This window comes from Podarcis filfolensis (assembly GCF_964270895.1).
Source record: "Podarcis filfolensis genome assembly, chromosome: 3".
In the NCBI taxonomy this organism is placed as follows: domain Eukaryota; kingdom Metazoa; phylum Chordata; class Lepidosauria; order Squamata; family Lacertidae; genus Podarcis; species Podarcis filfolensis.
Window position 1 is genome coordinate 56,601,040 of NC_139606.1, and position 20,034 is coordinate 56,621,073.

Sequence of the window (20,034 nt, forward strand, 5' to 3'; positions counted from 1 at the left end):
TAGACAGCGAGAGAACGCTCAGAACCAAAGCAGCGTCCTCACGTGCACCGGGTGGGCGCGCGTAGGCGTGACCGCTGGGCGAGGGCGGGCAGAGTCTCTTCCCGCCAACACAGTACAGTTGCCGGGGCTGGCGAGCCGAGAACAAGGATGCCACCGGCTGTCTGTGTGGGTCGTTGTCTCTAAAACGTCCTCTGCTCCCGCTGCCCGCCACCTCTTGTGTGAGGGGGAATAAACACCCTTCAAAAGCGGCAGAACATCTCCCTCAAGTTCGTTGTTTCCTCAGCGACGCTGGCGGGGGTGGGGGGGAAAAAAAATCCGGGGCGGAGAGAAAGAAAGAGAGAGGGACGCGAAAGCGTGAGCGGAGGCTGTGTTGGCGCGCGCGCGCCTGCCTCTGACAAGGGAGACGACCCCGAAGTCTAGAGCAGAGCCAAAGTCATAAGGGGATTGGGAGGTCCTCCTCCGCTCCTTTCCCGCTCCCCACCCCACCCGCCGCCGCCCCCTCCCCGCGTTCTCCAAGCTGGGCTGGAGCGGCGGCCGCCGTTGCCTTGCTTACATGGAGAGACAGCGCCTGTCATGCTTGTGAGCAGCGGCAGCCGCCGCCAGCTCCCTGCCTCCTCCTCCTCCTTCTGTTGCTGTGCTGCATTGGGAATAACCGCTCTGCCATTGACTGGAGGTGGACTCGAGCCCTCGCGAGGGGAATAATACCTGGCCGAGCGCGGAGCCTCGGAGGCTTCTCGGCCGCCCGTCTGAGGGGGGACGACAACAACAACAGCAGCAGCAGCGAGAAGTGCCCGCGGGAGGAGAGGGGGCTTCCCGCCCGCCGCCGCCCGCCGGAATGAGCTGAGCCCACTTTCGCCCGCCGAGTGGGCTGGATGGCTCGCGGGCTGAGCGCAGGCGGCTGGCAAACTTGCAGGGCCCGCCGAATGCCTTCGGGGAGCGCCGCTGCTCCCGCCGGCTTCCGGGACGCCGCCGCCCGCGCCGCTCTTGGCGGAGGCATCTTGGCACAAGGGGAGTGAAGGCTGCAAAGGCGGCGGCTGTCCGCGCAGGGGGTGCTGCTCACGCGGTCCTAATGCCTGTCACTTCTCGGGACGCGCTGGTGGCAGCGGCGGCGGCGGCGGCTGCAGGCGGGAGCCCCCCGAGTGCTGCTCCGGCTTGCTTGGCTTCTTCCGGCATCTGATTGGATACGGCCGGGCTCTGCGTGGGACAGCGGAGCTGTGGCGAGGGGCCTCCGAGAGACAGAGAGAGAGAGGAAAAAAACATGGGTTATTGCAGCGGCAGGTGCACGCTGATCTTCATCTGTGGCATGCAACTGGTACGTGAGTCGCTGGTCTCCTTGATTTCCCTTTTTCCCTGTCTGTATCCTCTCTCCAATAAAACAAAAGTATAAACAAACCCCCGAGAAGCAAGAGGCCAAATCCGATGGCTGTTTGTCGTTCGTGAGGGGAGAAGAGGTTAGAGAGGAATGGGCTGCAGGAGTGAGCTCAGGGCATGCCTACTCAGAAGTAAGCATCCTTGTTTTCAATGGAGTTTGCTCCCTGGCATGTGCGTATAGGCATTGCGGCTTGTGTTGTAACAGAGACTCCCTGAGTGACATTCACGTGGGCACGGGGTAAACTTGTTTGAGGCTGCAGTTCTGTGCTGGTTTATTTGAGAATGGAAGCGATTGGGACGTAGTGAACATGCATAGGATGCGACTACTAACCTTAAAAATTGACACACACATCCGCCCTTTCTCCTTGAAGGCTCAAGAGATCTCAAAGAGATCTGGGAACTTTGAAAGACTGAGCATGGTTTTTGTTTGTTTGTTGAGAGGAAGGCAGTTCATAGGTAATTACAATGGATGGAGTGGCTGATGAGAAGCATGTAGCTTTGCAGTGAGGGATGAAAAGTTAACTCATCTTAAGAAAGGTATGAGGTAGAGACTAGAGGTTTCCTTAATTAAATGGAATGAGGACTGTTTTAGGAATGGTTATGAACTTGAGCCAAGATAATCAGATAAGAGACAAAGGGTGTGTATGAATTCAGCAGGATGATTGTTTTGAAGTATGTGGTAAAAGCTTTCATTGTTTCCAAGCAGTGCTAAAATTATGTTGTTTCCAAACAAACAAAAGAGAGTAAACTGTTCAACTCTACAGTGGCCACATATCGAAGATGAGATACTAACTAGAAAATCTGTTGCAGTGCCTATTTTATGCATGTCTAACTTCACAGATGGAGTTTTTCTGAACACCCTGAATGGATGTTGCTGTTATGCAGTTAGCCTCAGAAGATGCCACATTTCTGAATGTACCTTGAATGAGTTGTCTGTGGTAGAACAGGTTTGGAATAGGGCCTTAAGGGTGCGATCCTATACACTCTTGGCCTGGGAGCAAATCCCACTGAAGTCAGTGGGACTTACTTCTGAGTAGGCATTCACAGGATTGCAGTGTTAAAGCAGTTAACCTTGAAAAGGGAGAAAACAGTTACAGTACACTCTTCCAACTGGCAGAGTATCACCAGTTTTCCCAAAACACAGGTGCTTAAGAAGACTGCATGGGAAAATAAAAGTACCATTCTGGGAACAAAATCAGTACATGGGAAAGATTCACTGACCGTCGCAGAGCCTACACATCTGTGATGTTTCAGTGAATCTATCATCTTTGTGTGTAGCAGGAAGCATTCTGCTTGTCTAAACCCTGTTCTTCACAGAAGTATCTGATCCTGTGTGTTTGATTTATTCTTGTGCAAGTTATTTGAAAGAAACCCTCCCCCAACCCTGTTAAATGTAAACAAAATTGTTGGAACGCAAGCTGTTTAACATTATCACTGGAGTTCCTCCCCCAAAGCTAAATGGAACAATAGTTTTAGGCTTTCTATGCCAAAGGTCAGAATACAGAAACTGCCCAGCTGGACCAGACCAAAGATTCACCTGGTCCTGCATCCTGTTTCCAGCAATGGCTAGATAAATGCTTCTGGGAACTTCATAAGCATGATGAGGGCAACAGCTTTCCCCTCCTTGCTGTCCCCAGTGTCTGATATTGAAAGGTTTGTGCCCCTTGTTGACTTGACCCAATACAGCTACAACAATGTATTTAAAGGTAGCCACGAGAGTATTCAATGTATCCTAGAGGTTGATTATAAACTTCTGCATCAACATTAGCTTGGGAGTGAGATGGCAAAAGGCATCCATTTCTTGGGGTCTGTGAAGGAACATAGATTACAGGACTGAGTGTGAGAATAAAAAATACAACCATCCTAATACTGGAGCTTATGAAATATGCCTTACTGTTATTACTTTAGCTCTGCTGGGCCCTGGAATGAATCAAATGTAAATGTTACATGGCGCTCATCCATAGAGAGAGAGAAAAGATTTGGTATTTTAAATTATAGGACATAATGACAGCCTGGATGGTTAGACTGTTTATAATGCAGGATAAGTAAATATCTTACAGATATGTTCAAGTATTGAAGCAGATTTCACGAACATAGAACAATGATGGAGAGATGTTCCTTTCACACTAAATAAAGCTTATCATTGCAATGTTAGATCTGATGGAGTTAGGAACTGCAATTGGCTTTCAGTGACCACCAAATTTTATTCCCCAATTCCTCTCATTATGCATTGGCTTTCAAATGCTCACTCATGAGTAGTCTCAGCACTATGATGGATATCAGTGTGCAAGATGCCACATGTGAGTTCGTATTGGGTTGGGGAAGTATGAATAAGGCAAATGCCATGCATACAGCTGTTCTCATATGAAAACCATGACTGGCTGCAGCTTCCTGTTGAATGTACACTTGGTGACAAGCCTGAGATTGATGCCATATAATGTGTGGAATAGCCCTTAAATGGCTTGGGTTTGGATAGTGGTAATCTTGTGAGCCTTGTGAGATACTTTGTCTACTGTGCTTATCAGGTACTGGACTTGCACAAGAAAAGCTTGAAGAGAGGTGTTAATTTGTAAGAGACTTATTGTGTGGAGGTTGTATGTGGAGGTCTATGTCCAGGAGCAGAGATCTTGTCAATATTATCTCTATGTTCCTACCACTATTAATCATTGTTGTACATTCACTTCATACTTAGTTTGTTGGGGAAACAGGTTCATGCTAAAAACAACACCAGGTTTAAATATAAAATTGAAGCAATAGTTTGTTGTTGTTTTTTAAATGCACTTTACAGTTTGATTTGTTGCAGTGATGCACATGGTTGCTCAGAGGTATTACTCACTCAAGACAGTGTGACAAACTTATGAGCAACTCTGTATAGTGGGTTTCAGAAACATGTCACCTTCCAGGTGTTGCTGGATTCCAACTTCCATCCTTCCTGACCATTGATCATGCTGGCTTTGGCTTATGGGATTCGAAGTCCATAAATATATGAATAATCACAGGTTCCCCACCCTTACTGCATAGGATTACAGTCAATATTTATTTATTTATTTATTTATTTATTATTTATTTATTTATTTATTTATTTATTTATTTATTTATGTATGTTTGTTCAGCCTGGAGGCAATGTGTTAATTTCCTCTTTCAAAATATGTAAGTAATTACTGTGTAGGTAAACATCTGATATAATATATAAAGGGGCTTTTTTTCCTCTCTCTTTCCTTTGTCATGGTAGGATGAGGAACAGTATTATGCACTGTATAATGCTTTAAAATTTGAAGAATAATCCACATGCTTGTCTTCGTTGCATTCTGTTCTTTCTTCCATTTTCTTGTTAACACATACCCACATGCCAACCAGCTTTCATGTGTGTCATGGAAAACCATTTCTGACAGCTCATTTTCTTCTGAAACCTATATGAGAAATAATAGAAGGTAATAAGCTTAACCTGCTGATAGCTAATGCTATTAATTGAATCAGCATATTAAAATTTCCTCCTAATTTCTCAAAGTTGTTAAAGTGAGAGGCTATCTTGAAGAGAGGTGATATTGTGGACCAGAGTGGAATATGAAATGCTGTTGTTTATTTTTTCATTCAAGACTACAGCAGTGGAACACATTGCCTGAGGCCCCCAGTCTTAACACTTAAAACACTCCATAGTGAAATCAGAGCAACTTTAAATTGAATCCAGAAACAAAAAATGAGTAGTGAAGGCTGCTGATACAAAATTAGTAATTGTGACCAGGCTCTTTCTTATCCAGATCTGGTTGCAGTTAGTGAACCAACCTAACCTGGTAAAAGACACACCTACCTACTGAGATTGCCTGTGCCTCCATAGATAACACTGGATCCTTGAGTACCTCTAAACTGCACAATAGTGCATCCAAAACCAATTGCAAACCTCAATCAGGTTCAACTCACAGTATTTCTATCTTATTTTCATTAAGATTTCAGTTTGGCTGCCTATTCTGGAATAGCATCCAGGCACCTGGTTTCTGTTGCATCCCTGTAAATCTGTGTACCATCTGCATACTGCAGATACCTCAGCCTAAACATCTAGATAACCTCTTTAAGTGAAATTCTGTGACACCCCCAATGCTGGTGGCCATGAGTTGACATAGTAGTCCTTCAATGGAGTGTTCTGGACTCTTCCAGAAAGGATTGTTGTCACTGTAATACTGTGCTTCCAGGCTCCACTCTGGCAACACAGTCAGATGGATACTATGGCTCACCAAGAGCTCCCGTGGTTGTTCTTCTTTACATCCAGGGGTGCCAACTTGTGAGAGAGATTGGTAGGGAGCAACATCACACATGTGACATCCCAATGTTGCATCAAGACATCAGAGGAGCCAGGGGGCAGAGCTGAATGTGGCAGCAGTGCAGCTTCAATGGCAGGTGGCTCTTTCTCCTGCCACCACCACTGGCTTCCCCATTCCTTCCCTTCTGTGGCAGGAGGAGGAGCCAGTCACTGAAGCTGTGTGATGCTCAGATCCATGCTTGTGCCCTGATTTTTTTAAACATTGCCCCCACCCATATTGGGGGGACCCAAAAGGGTTGGGCTTCTAGGAGTTGGTGCCCCTGCTTGCATCCATCTCCTGATGAAGGTAATTAAAGAGGGTGACCCAACAATTTTAGCCCCATAGTCAGGGTGAAGCAGACTGTATCAAAATAATCAGTGTCAACCAAAGCTACCTGGAGTTGAAACATGATAATCTGCTCCTCTATCTTGCCCAAAAGTAATTCTGTGACTGATCAAAGTTTAAGGGAAAGTAGAGGGATTTAGCTGGGCCATTTTATATTAACGAAGAAAATACAAGTAAAATATAAATGTAAAAGACATAATATGGTAGTGTTTTCTAATAAGAACATTGTCACTGGCCAAATGTTATGTAGGTGGTGAGTGGTATTTTTAATCGCTATGCACACTGCAAGTTTTCTGTGGTTTACTTTGTGTATCCCTCTTTGAATGCAATTTTGTGAAAGCTCTTACGTAAGACTACTCTTGGAAGTAACAGCCTTTAACAAAATGACTGTGATTACTATGAGTCAGGCATGTAAGTAGCTGCTTGCTTTGTCATCTTTGAAGAAGAAAACTTAGCTCTACATGACTAGGTTCGGAAATATTTTACACTTGTTGAAACTGTCTTACAGTTTTGAAGGGGAGGACCAAAATTATGTGGGCAAGTGGATCAGTAGAAACTTTGTGATATCGTCACTTTAATGAGTCCACTGGCAAAGTTAAAAGGCAGTTAAAAGATCCACACCTATAGTTGTATCTGCAAAACCCCTATTTACCGGCAGGGTTATCATTTTATCAAGTAGTTTCTGTGCCTGTGTCACAGCAGCTTGTTATGTAGACATCAAATACAGTAATTGATTCTTGTTATTCAGTTTATACCCCACTCTTCTTTCTGAAGGACCTTAGGGCAGCAAACACAGCATTGATTGTATATTTTTAATAAAATTCTAAAAACAGTCAAAAACATTCCAAAATAGTTAAACATTCTCTCAGCCAGTGATCTCATGTTTGCCAGAAACAGTGTCCTTTAGCCATAAAAAGCTTGAGTGAATGCCAGTGTAGTGTGTGGTTGAAGCATTAGGCTAGAACTTGGGAAACTGCCACTGAAAATACCATATTATGGGTAAACACCAATTCGGCAATCCTCAGGCACCACCAGCAAGGGCTCACCTGCTGATTGTAGAGTCTGAAATGGTGATACTGTTTCTCTGCATACTCTGGAAATCTTCCACTGTTCATTTCTCCAACAGCTGTGCTGTTAAAGGCACAACAGCAGGGCTGGCCAGTTTTTCTTCTTCTTCCCTCGGTCAATTGGCAGAAATAAAAAAGGGTGTGCTTTGCATGCAGAAGGTCCTGGGTTCAATCCCTGGTACTTCCAGGCAGGGCTGGGACAGATCCCATCTGAAACCCTGTCTGTCGGTGTAGACCAGGAAAGAGGAAACTGAAGAGATGGGCCCTTAGCTATCGTTGGACTCCAGTTCCCTTCATCCCTGGCCATTGGCCATGTTGGCTAGGGCTGATGGGAAAGCCATTGCTCATGTAGGCTATACTGAGCTATGAGAGCCATTCGTCTGACAGTATGAGGCAGCTTCCTGTGTTCCTGTGGCAGCACTGTTTACTAGAATTCATTTTGTATTCAGAATTCAGATTTTATTTTCAATAGTATGTAGAAATGTGATTTTTAAAGATAAAATTAGTTATAGTGTACTGTATAACCCCACCCCCTTTTTTAAAAATGCAAATATAACTCACACTTTCCTGGTCTTTCTTCATGGTGACATACAATCTGAACATTCACTGAAAAACATTTCGTATCTGGAAAATGCTTTCATCTGAAAATATTTTAAGGCACATTTCTCTATCTTAGTAACTTAAAAGTTACTTTTAAAACTTTATTTAATTGTCATTGCCTTACACAAGTTCTTATAATTGGCTTGCCACAGCTTTCATCCCAGGAACAGGTTTTACAATGGAGCCAAGTTTCCTTTGACATTCCCATGATTCCTTGGGGAAGTCATGACAACTAACTTGCTTTAAATTCATAATGTCCTAAAGAATTTGAAAACCAATTATTGTTGAAGTTTTCTGGGGCTAAGCAGCAGAGCTGGGACTCGTGAATCCAAAATTGGACATATTTGGTTACTGGTAATTTGTGTGGTGAAAACAGTAATCAATTTTGTTTCATATGGAGTTTCTAAAGTACTTCATACATCAATACAAGTACAGTTACCAATCTCATGATTAATTGGAATAATTCTACATTGAACTAAAGCCATTGTGTATATGAGCACAGTACTAGCCATAGATGTATTATTTGTGGTTCCTAAGGTATTATAAACTTGCATATAAAGGACGGCATATGTATAATATTATGTTTGTGCAATCTAGCAATATCGTCAGAGGCATCTAATCTTCAGAAAAGACAGTACTATTATTCATGTCTTACAGCATTTTTAATTGTCTGTATTGCATAAATGGTAAAACAACAACACATTTAACCACATAGAACAGAACTCGATTCTCTATACAACAAGTATGTCTTAGATACCATTTGTGCAAGGGTTATGACATAACCCATTTTTGGCTTAAAGGGCACAGAATCTCATTGTTCATTTAATGTCTCACAAAGCATAGCACTCAGAGATTCATTATTTCTTTCAAATGAGACATTTATGAAATTGTCACAGTTCACATGAGAAACATTGAGACTGCCCATGCCTCAATGATAGATTCAACCAGCTTCATACTATATCATATATTCATGTAGAGTGGCACAGTTTGATAAGATGCGTGGGGCTGTTCAAGAAAAGGCTATGTTTCATAGTCAAATAGTTTATCAGCTACTCTTGAGAGATGGAACTTCTATGTCACAGATGATGTTACTTGTGGAGCAATATCAGACACTTTTTGCAGTTGCTTACGTCCCATATAATGTCTGCATGTTCTACAGGATTAAAACAAACCTGTCTCCACATCTTTATAGTTTGGCCATGAAATATTATCATTATCCTTTATTAACATATTTGTAAGCTGCCTTCAATAAGAATTTTCAAAGCAGTGAACATTTTACAACAAAGTACAAAAATAATGCACCAGCAATAAAAACATAATACCATAAGAATTATCAGTTATCGGAATACATAGTCACAAAGCAACAAACAACTGTGTGCTCATATACTCCCATATACTGAATGAAGCGGACAGATTTTTCAATAGGTGAGCAGAAGATACCAATGAGAACTCCAGTAGGAGGGAATTCCACAACTGGGGAGCCATGACTAAGAAAGCCCCTGTCTATGGCCAGAACTGGCTTTGTCATACTGCATACTGCAGTATTTGAAGGGAGGGCCACTCTGTCTTCATGTGACTGAGATAGGAGCTGGCAGCCTATGAGCCAACACCAGCTATACTTACCATTCAAATGGACAATGTAGCCCTATGCATCTTTACACAGGTCCCACTCTGTTCAATGACATTTACTCTGTGGTAGTCAAGGGTTGCAGCCATAATCTTAATTGAGAAATTCAATTTTAAGGCTCATCTGTGTGCTCTTTCTTGTATTATGAAGCAGTGCTGGAAACTATTGGGGAAAGGACATTTTAGTTTACTTGCTTTTGATATCTCTTGGGTAAGAGGGCAAATCATGCATGTCAAGTTGTCTGCAATGCAAAAGAGAAAATTCAAAGAATTAATATCTGGTAATGAAGGAAATCCTTGGAGGGAGAGAGGAATAAAATTAAGACTGTGTTCTGTTCTCTTCTTGAAATTAAATGCAATGCATTGATAATTATTTACTTCATGAGACTTGGAGGTTGTGCATAGTTCCAAATAAGGAAAGTTTATAAGCTATTTAGGTAGTGGTTTTTTGTATATAGATAGAATGCAAGTCTAACAGTGCAATATTTACAGTTCAAGGGGACTTCATTCCAGATAAGTGTGCATGGGATTGTAGTCTAAGTGACATTTTTGTGTTTTGGTTTTTCCAATACACTCTGCCTATTTAATATGGAGGCATTCACCTTGTGCTCAAAGATTCAGACATTTGTCTAGTACAGCCTAGCGGCACCTGGTATCCTCCAGGTGCTTTGGATGCAAGTCACATAAACCTTGACCACTGGCTAGGGTTGATGGGTTTTAGACTCAAACACTATCTGGAAGGTGCCACATTGGGGAGCGTTGTGCTACCTTGTAATATTTTCACAGAATTCTATGGAATATTGTTGCAGTGATACTTTTAAAAGACATCTGAAGGCAGCCCTGTTTAGGGAAGTTTTTAATGTTTAATGCTGTATTGTGTTTTTAATATTCGATTGGGAGCCTCCCAGAGTGGCTGGGGAAACCCAGCCAGATGGGCTGGGTAAATAATGATGATAATAATAATAATAATAATAATAATAATAATAATAATAATAATAATAATATTACAAAGACCCATCATTACTTTACCAAGCAGTGCTTCTGTATAGTCAGCCCTCATTCATTTCAATAGGCTATTATTTGTAACAATAACATATTACTGAGTGTTTCCATTAGGTTTCATAAAGCTCATTTCAGGTTTTGGACCTGCAGTCACAGTAACCTGGTTGATGGAACTGACAAGGCCAGAAAATGCAGACCAGCAGAATGGTTTTCTGGATCTGCAGTCCATGACTGGGCTGTTCATAAGGCTGCATGTTTTTTGGAATTTTATAACTTTTTTTGCTGAAATATTTAGGCCAAGATCCAAGAACCATGCCAACTGTTTCTATGTGCCCAATCCTATATGTGTCAGGGCTGGTTCAGCTGCAGGTCAGCAGGGAGATTCAGAGACGGGCAGTAAAGTTGATTCTTTATTCAAAAAAACTGAATACAAACAGAGAAACCTATGGTGAGACTGGCCCCGGTAAAGCAGTTGCCAGAAGGACAATCTGGGCCTCCCACTCCCCTCTCCTCTCCCAAGTCTCCTCTCCATCTGGCTGTTTTCCTTGGAGTCTTAAACTCCATCAGTCAGGAGCCCCCTGTGCTTTTTGTGCTTGTTGCTCCACTACATCCAAAACTCTTCTAGCTCTATATTCAGGAGCTCTATATTCAGGAGAGCTGAATATAGTAAGACTGGCAGGTTCCTGTGAATCTGTTGCAGCCTCAGCTCCCCGCCCCCATAAGCTGCATGTTGTATTTCTGTAATGTTTTCTGCCTCATCTTCCTCTCCATCACTATTTCCTGTTGCACGTTGAGCATCCAACCATTCTGCCCCCATTCCTCCTCTGACCTGTCTTCATTGTCCCATCACCAGTGGTGTGCAGTAATTTTTTTTTATAGGGGAACTGTTTGGGTCAGAGGTGCCAGCTTGTGATTGGGGGGGGTGCAATGTCATACATGTGACATTGTGACATCCTGATGTCATGCACATGACCATCACGCCTCCCTCCCTAAGCTGGTCAGACGCTTCATGGGCTTTGTGAAGGAGGTGCCAGGGCTCTGACAGCACGCTAGAGCCCTCCTGCCGCCTCCTAAAAGCCGGATGGGTTTTGGGAAGATGGCAGGATGGATCTTGGACCCATCAGAGTCTCAAACTTCCCTCCCTAATCAGAGCAGAAGCTTTCTGGGCTTTGGGGAGGAAGCACCAGGTAACATTTAGGGGACTAGCCTAGTTCTCTTAGTCCAATGACCGCACGCCACTGCCCACTCCTCCTCCCCTGCCTCTGAGCCTTAATCTTCTGATGCTTCCCTATGGGTTCTCCAGCTTGAGCCTCCCACCACTCCTTATCTTCCAGCCAGTTCCTGATGTGCCTGTGTTTAGTAAAATACACAACCCTTTTTGTATTTAGCTAGGTTATCAGTGATAGAATATTAATCACTTTTTCTCATGTTCCTCTGGCTTACTGTTCAATGTATATTAAATCTAACAAATAATAAAACAGATTATTGTACTAAATGCCATAGCTTTATGGAGGAAAATTTAATTGGCACTAGCATAAACAGCCAGCCATTTAACTTTGCTCTGTGTTTAACTCCAAGTAAACATGGATTGGGCAGCTCTTAGTATTAGTTTGCTGGTTCTCAATTTGGATGAAGGAAAGGTACTGTATTCTATAACTGGTTTTGAGCACTCTCTATTCGCAATCTGTGAGATATTATATATATGGATGTGTGTGTGAGAATGAGAAATACTGGAACAAATTATATATTCTTTGACATTTTGCTGGTGGAAATGATGCTGGGAGAATGAAATTGCCTGTCTTTGTACTTGCTAAAAAGTAAACATGCATAGTGAATAGTTCTATTTCCACATGTATCCCACTTATGCATTTTTAATAATTTCTTGATTTCAGTTCATCCATAACTTATGAGAAATGTTTATCGGTTTACAACTCTGTGAAGGTCCCAGGTAAAATGTGCACACATTTTCTGTATCTCTCAAGTGTCCTTTCTTTTAAAAGCATATTTACCGTTACCACACATTCCCTGTCTTGCATATAAATCGTGGCATAATGCAAATAATTGGGGAGCGGACCATAGCCTAGTGATAAAGAACACAATCTGAATTACAGAAGATCCACATTCATTCCCTGGGGTCTCAGGGGTGGAAAAAAAGGAGGGAATATGTATTTGTGTTCTGAAAGGTCCCTCCCTGTCAGTGGAAGGTGATCTGCTAAGGTTGTTGGGGCACAGCCCTTCCAAGGAGAATGTCAAACAATAAAAAACGCCCTTCCCCCAAACCCCCTCAAAGCTGAACACCAGTTCCTGTCCCACACACATTCTATATTTCTATTTGAACTTGGAGAAGCTCTGCAAACATTTCTGTCAATCGGTAGCACTCAGCCAAACCTAATCCAAACGTATAGCTCTGGCAAAGAGATCCTTTTCATGTGCTCCGAGCAGGAAAACAGCAGCAGCAGCAGCAGCAAGATGTGATTGAACTGCACGTCAAGGTTGTCCCACTATAAAGGCTTCCATTCCATCTCTGCTTATGAAGGCTAACCAGTATCCCCAGTATTGGTCTACTAGGGCTGCCTTGAAGGGCAGTCTGAGATTGCTCAGAGCTCTTTTCTTGAAAGCCACTTCTCAAAGCACATTCTTTATAACTAGCCATGAGAAGAGTGTGGTTGTTAGTTTGACAAGGTTACTTTTCTATTTTTTAAAAAAATACTATTTGTTAAAACCGAACAATGGTAGACAGAGTGTGTATCATTCTGTAATATCTTTTTTTTTTTTACTTAATTAATAATTACATTTCTTATTGTAAATGGGGAGGATTGTGATGAGAAATTGTGGGTGGCTTCTGTGTGTGTTGCAACTTTCTACACTTTCAGAATGGTAGGGTTCTTTATACATGGGGCTTTTTTTAAAGGACTCACCCTGTACTTGAGAGAAGTACAGTGGTACCTCTGGTTAAGAACTTGATTTGTTCCGGAGGTCTGTTCTTAACCTGAAACTGTTCTTAACCTGAGGTACCACTTTAGCTAAAGGGGCCTCCCACTGCTGCAATTTCTGTTCTCATCCTGAGGTAAAGTTCTTAACCCAAGGTACTACTTCCAGGTTAGCGGAGTCTGTAACCTGAAGCATTTGTAACCCAAGGTACCACTGTATAGAGATTTTTCCTTTATACAGAGTTTTCTTTAGGTTTAAAAATGCTGTGTATGTTTGTTTGGCTTCTATGATAACAGGGTGCTGGGCTATATGGATCTTTGGCCTGATCCAGCAGGATCTCTGTTATGCAGAGGAGACCCATTGTAGAATCACCTAATGAAATACAGACAGAGGTTCCTCATTGATGAGGCAGATGCACTCTGTGCATGCTCATGCCACTTTTTTCTGAGGTTCATAGTTCCTAATCAGAAGTCTGTAATAGGCAGTGGTTCTTCGCAAATAGGACTTGCTAGTACCAATAGTTAAACCTCTTTGGCTGCATCACACTTTGACTGGCTAGAATATTGCCTACACTTTTTCCTTCTCAGTAAACCAATTGTCAAGAGCCTCCTTGTCTTCATACTTAGAAGAAACAAGCACAACAGAGGATCTTCAGATGACTTTAAAACCCTCCTCTCTGTTGCTGGCTCATTGTGTGGTGTTGAGAACATTATCATGGTGTTTTTTCAATCAAAGGGGTAGCCAACTAGACATGGCTTGCAGCTGAAATTGAGCAATAGTCAATCAACACTTTAGAGGTTAGCTCAGGTTGTATATATGTGTAAATAAACCATATATCACTAAGACACCACAGGCTCTGTTTTGCCCCGTTTTCCAAAAGGCAACATTTGGAACTTCCTTGAATTTTGCACTGCTCAGAGATAGAGTGCAGCAGTATTATTCAATAAACCTTCATGGATTACCAAGAATGATGCATCTGGTGGACTTTAACCCCCCAAACTTCATGCCATTATGTGCTTTGTTAGTGTTTAAGGTGCTAGTACTGTTCTTTTTATTATTTGCTAAACATGCACTATGGTCTATTTTAGATTGTTGTTGTGGGGATAAAAATACTATAAGACACTCTAGCAAACATAAGATGCTGTTACAAAAAGTATGGTGGTGCAGAGGATGGTTCAATGAGAACAAAGTGTGTGGAGCCTATATGTAGTAAAAAAAATTGGATTGCACCTTGTTGGCACACTCTACCCCGGGAAGTTTGTCCTAGCAGACAAACAGTCCCTTTATTCCAGGGACTTGTGCATACAGTTCAAAGTTTGTGGCCCTGAATATTCTGATTGTGTCCCAGATTCCTTTTTCTTTGATTTTTAGGTAAGGCTCTTTTTTTCATGACTCCAAACTTGCCCCTCTTCCCCAAAAATCAAAATCAGGGGCAGGCAGCCTAGAGCGAATTTATTTTATTTTGTTCCTTATGAAGATTTCATTCACTTTGAAAGCACTTTGCAAATGTTAAATATTATCATTACTTATTGTTACCCAAGTGTGGTATATAAAATAGTTTACTATAAAACTTCATTATAGGAAGTAGCTTTGTTATAAAACTCTTCCTTGGGGGCATTTTCTTCTCTTATTTCTTGCAATAGACAATAAGCATTTGTTTATGCACTAGTTCTCTCTCTCTGTAGCACTTCATCTGTCACTCTTCTATGGAGAATCGCTAAAGCACAAAAAAGTGTTAATGCACTAGCATGTGGTACATCTTATTAAACTATTTACTGTCTTTCGGGGATCTGCCAGTTTGATCTGGCATGGACCTTCCCCCAAGTGCTCTGTATTTATGATGCATTGTGATTGGATCATAATTCTGTATTTTTATTTTATTTTACTGTTAGTGGATTTCTATATTCTTTCTGTTTTATGTTTTGGTTTGTTTTAACTTACTTTCTTTACATTTAGTTGCCATTGCTTCTGCTTTATGCAATATTTAGATGACATATTCCAGCATTATTATTTTTTAGAATACTGTATCATAACATTGTATAAACTACAGTCACTGTCACCAAAATTAAATGTGGATGCATTAGTCTTAGGGTCTATCAGTAGGCAGGAACTAAAGCCAACACACGGAGCACAATATTATTCTAGGATAGTCTTAAGGGGGGGAATTTCATTGAAATTTGGCATTGCATACTTCCTATTTGCAGAGTATAGCCACAGTGACCCCATGATTCTCTCCCACCCACCGCAGTCGCTCCACTAGGGCTAATGCTGACATAATGTAGTAAAAAGTTTATGCTCAGCCAGCAGTAATATCAGAAGCACAACAATATCTGCAGAAACAAGTGCCAACTGAGTAATGCAGAGACATTCTCACAGATTGTCTTGGTAACCCAGCTGCCACCACAAAAATGAGTCCATTCACTGACAACAGCCTACGTTAGCCATGCAGGGAAGGTACCAATCAACACACGATGGTGGCTCTCTGACCTCATCCAGTATGCACATAGCTTCCACAAACAATGTGTAATCAGGCAGCTATAAAGAATCCATGAAGCCTGCTGCTGTTTGGAGATACAAGATTGAATCACTTAGCAGTCCAAACATAAGCAGCTTGCGAAGAGTCACCCTTTTGCTAGAAAAAACAGCCAGGGCCACAGGTCACCCACTGAAGTAAGGCATGCCGTTCCAGTTGCAACATCCAGCCAGTTCCAGTAAGTTTGAGACACAAATGGAGTGTTTCCCCAGGAGAATTGTTGCAGCATTGCTAAGCAGTCACAGATGAACACCTAGCAGAACATTGCATGCAACTCAGTTATATTTTCTGCCTATGTGAAGGGAGCTAGTTCTGTTTTTCAACAGAGAGCTGTGCATCAACTAAGAGCTGAAACTACACCACTAGACTCACAGCAACAAACATGGAAGGCTACTTGATGACTCGGAGCATTGCAGCAGAAACTAGGAGCTATGGGTTGAGTACCACCACAGGAAGACGTTCCAGTAATTGTTAACAAGGCAAAGCTTACTTCTGGGTGTTCTGCTAACTTCCTTTTTCATTCCTGAATCACTGTTGCTTGTAGAAATTGAAAACAAACACTGCACTTTACAGAACAACTCCTTAATCACAGGAAAGGACAGAAGACAGAACTTTTAGGCTTCCTTTGTAGAATGAAGTATGTATATCAGAGGCTCCCTTGAAATATCACCACTAAATTACAGAATGCCTTCCAAAACATGATTATATTATTCATAGCACCTGTGTAATTTCAGAAATTCACAAAACAGTCTGTTTGGTCAAACTACCATAGTTGCGTAGGACAGAGTCACTCCTATAATGGAGTGATCAATATTTCAATGAAGCTTCTAGCATCCTTGCTTCCTGCTATAATCAACCATGTATGTAGTTAATTGCATTTTGAATAGGCATTTATGATATTCCCTACTCCCTGCCCTGATAAGTGTTAGTTTATTCACAGGAGCAGTTTACTCTACATTCATGGAGAAACCTTGAAGTAAATTGTGGCAGGGGCATGTTTTTGGTCTTGAATTTGCAGCTGGCAACAAAGATGGATTCTTTACTGATTTCAGTAGGTTTTTAGGGGCAAAATTTGGGGTTTGTGTGTTGTGCCATTGCAGCAATGATGGCAGCAGTTATATAAGTGGTCCTCAATAGTGACTACGCTTTTCCAGAATAAATCCTGTAATGTGATGGCATGATATAAGGAGATGTTAAAATAAGTTTTACTCAGATAAGAGCCAATTTCAGTGGGTCTACACTAAATAAATTACATTGAATACCACCCATAGTGTTTGCTGGAAGGAAATATCGGTTCTTAAAAATATTATTAATTTTATTTATAGGTACCTACTACAAAAATAGTCTGAAAGTGGCTTACAATATACCGGTACATTACAACACAAAATATACAGAAGGTTAAAAAATAGCAAAGCACTATAAATAGTTGGAGATTAACTCTAAAATAATAATGAACTAAACCCTACTTCTCTCCATCACCAGGAAGGTAGACAGTTAAAACACCCATTGAGATAATAAAGAGGTTAACAGTAAAATGCCTGCTAGAAGAGAAAGGTCTTCGCTTGGCACAGAAAATATGTTAATGTAGGTACCAGGTGAACATCTTGGGGAAAGCATTCTACAAATGGGTGACCACCACTGAAAAGGCCGGAACTGGCCCCTATTAATAGTCTGGCTTCTGAGTTCAACACTAGCTGTAGGTTCCATACTCTCCAAAGGCAGCCCCTCATGCACATTGCAATAATTTAATTGGGGTTAGGGATGGCTGAGTCTGTCACTTTCTGTTTCTCTTCATTTCTCAATTTTCCAATCTTCAGTTTAGCTGACTAACAGCCATTGATAGCTTTGCCCTTCATGTATTTGTATAACTCCCCTTTAAAGTCATCTAAGTTTCCATAGTTCAACTACAAGCTCACACTGGAGACAAGTTGCTTAGATTGAGGAGAAAGCTCTGAGGCAAAGATTCAGCTGGGAATGATTGATAATGACAGGCCCAAGGAGTCATCTTATAATACCCTGGTAGGCTGGTACTGTATTTCAGTTTAGATGGTGCCCATGAGCCTCAGACCTCAATCTTGCTGTGAGACCAGAATGCCTGTGGTATACTGCAGGGTGCTTATTTCAAGCCCTTTCCCACCCCTGGAGCCCTACAATTCAGCAGTGAGACAACATTAAAACTAAAGAATAAATAAATTTTGTATGTTAAGAATGCATACTCTTTGATTCCTGGAATATTTTTGTTGATCAAGATAAAACATGGTCCACACACATCTTTGAAAGGTCAAGAAGTAAAGATGATTTATTTCATTCAATTGAAATTCAACAAGTCTCGTGTGTAGGAAGAAAGAAATCTAAAATGTTAGATGCATTCATATTTTTCAGATTGAGAACCAATACTTGAAAAATGGTTCAGCCACTGCTGCTTTGCAATGAAATAGCAAATGTCCAGAGCTGCATAAATATTTCTCAGTTGTAATATATTTTGCTATAATGAAGTGCTCCAGTTCCTCCCCCCCTCTTTTTTTGTCTTTGACCATATTTCTTCCCTGCCCTTCCCTTGTTGATTACTCACCCACTCTTAAGTAAAACGAATACACTACATGTAAGGATGCCTTCAAAAGAGCAAGATCTGCTTCTGCTCTAGGTGGATGGTAGCAGAAAGGTGGGATGAGTGGGTGTTATAGATTTAGGGTAAAACCTAGAAATTAATACAATCTAGGATTGTATTTGGGGTGGGGTGGGAAGGGAGAAATATCAGTTGCAGAGGAAGGGCCATTAAGGGAACAATAAAGGGCTATTGAGGATCATTGCCAATGCAAGAGAACTCCCCCAATCCCACTCAGCAGAGAGAGGGGCAGGCACCTGGCTTTTGTAACAGGTGAGAAGTGGGCATTTCATTCTTTCCTTACCTACTTATGCTTTGCTTCCATTCTCCCGCAAACAGCTTCCTGCATAAAGGGTTTTAATGTGTATTTACCACATTTCAACCTGTCTTTTGGGGGGGAAGGGGCGATTACAGTTTGGAGTGGATATAACCTTTCATGAGGGGCCTTAATTGGAGGTGTCCAAGTTTTTTTTTGTTTTTTTCTTACTATATATATATATATATATATAATTATTTTTTTGGCCACTTGGCTACCTAGTGTTTTGTACTTATAAGCAAAATTCCTCCTAGATGACACTGCCATTGCCATTACGCTTGAAGTGTGATGTGGTTGCATGAGTATTATAGGTTTTATTATTAAGTATTATTATTAAGCAAATAAGCAAATCTTAGTAGTTCCTTAGTAGTGCTGTTAGTAGTCCCTTAGTAGTGCTGTTAGTAGTAGTTAGTATCTCCCCTGCATATCTGCATAGATTTGTGGACCTTACATTTTCCCATGTGGCTATAGATCTTAATGGTACATGTGGGCTCTCTCCCACCTCTTTGCTTGTTCAGAGTGAAAATGCACTAACAGCAAGTTAGTAAAAAAGGACAAACAGATTCATAGCAGATGGTGTTAGGCTGTAAGCCAGCCTTTCCGAATCTGGTGTCCTCCAGATATTTTGAACATGGACTCCCATCAGTCCCAGCAAACATGGTTAGGGATGGTGTGAGTTGTAGCCCCCAACATCTGAAGGGCACCAGATTGGGGAAGGTTGCTGTAAGCTTTGCTCAGTTCTTACCGTGCCTGAATTATTTAGCACAATCAAGTTCTAACCAAAGGGTGTATAAAGGAACCTGTTATATGTAAATATATCTCTAATTCTATAAAATGAACTGTCAGTAATTAATGATGGGATGCTAAATTTGTACTCTGGTAGCCCACTGGCCTACTTAGTTGTAAACAGATGACTTTTCCCAGTGCAGTCATGAATTGTTATGACTTAAATATACAATAAAAGTATTAGTAATGATTTCACAGCAAAATCTTTAATTGACTCATAACTGGTTGACTTTACTCGTGTGGATTTATGGGCAAGGTTCAATAAAGTTTTATGGCTGGTTTTATATTTAATGCATAAATCAACAATACAAAGGCAACATTTTTCCACCTGCATTTTTTCTGCTTGACTGAATACAGATGTCAATTCCCACCTAATCAGTACTGCTCAGTATTGGATAGAAATCAGAAAACTGAATGTTGGTAGAGTACTGTGAGCGTAACTATTCTATATTAACCGGAGCTGATAATTATGTAACCATTGCAATAAAATATTCAAATCATGCTGAAACTAGGGATTAAGGTTAGAACATGTTACTTGGTTGCTTTGTGATGGGATT

The 20,034-nt window shown here is 41.4% G+C and overlaps 1 protein-coding gene across 5 annotated transcripts in view; it reads left to right on the forward strand.

Annotated features, from left to right (window-relative positions):
• Positions 1-286: 286 nt before the first annotated feature.
• NKAIN2 (sodium/potassium transporting ATPase interacting 2) overlaps positions 287-20,034 on the forward strand; it is a gene marked incomplete at its 3' end in the record, with an annotated part of 448,568 nt that continues 428,820 nt past the window's right edge. The window contains exon 1 of one of the 5 annotated variants that reach the window (XM_083608696.1): positions 287-1,312. In XM_083608696.1, coding sequence (XP_083464822.1) covers positions 1,259-1,312 — 54 coding nt within the window. In that variant the 5' untranslated portion in view covers positions 287-1,258. The remainder of the gene's footprint in view (positions 1,313-20,034) is intronic. The other 4 variants (XM_083608698.1, XM_083608695.1, XM_083608694.1 and 1 more) reach the window with 4 other exon arrangements.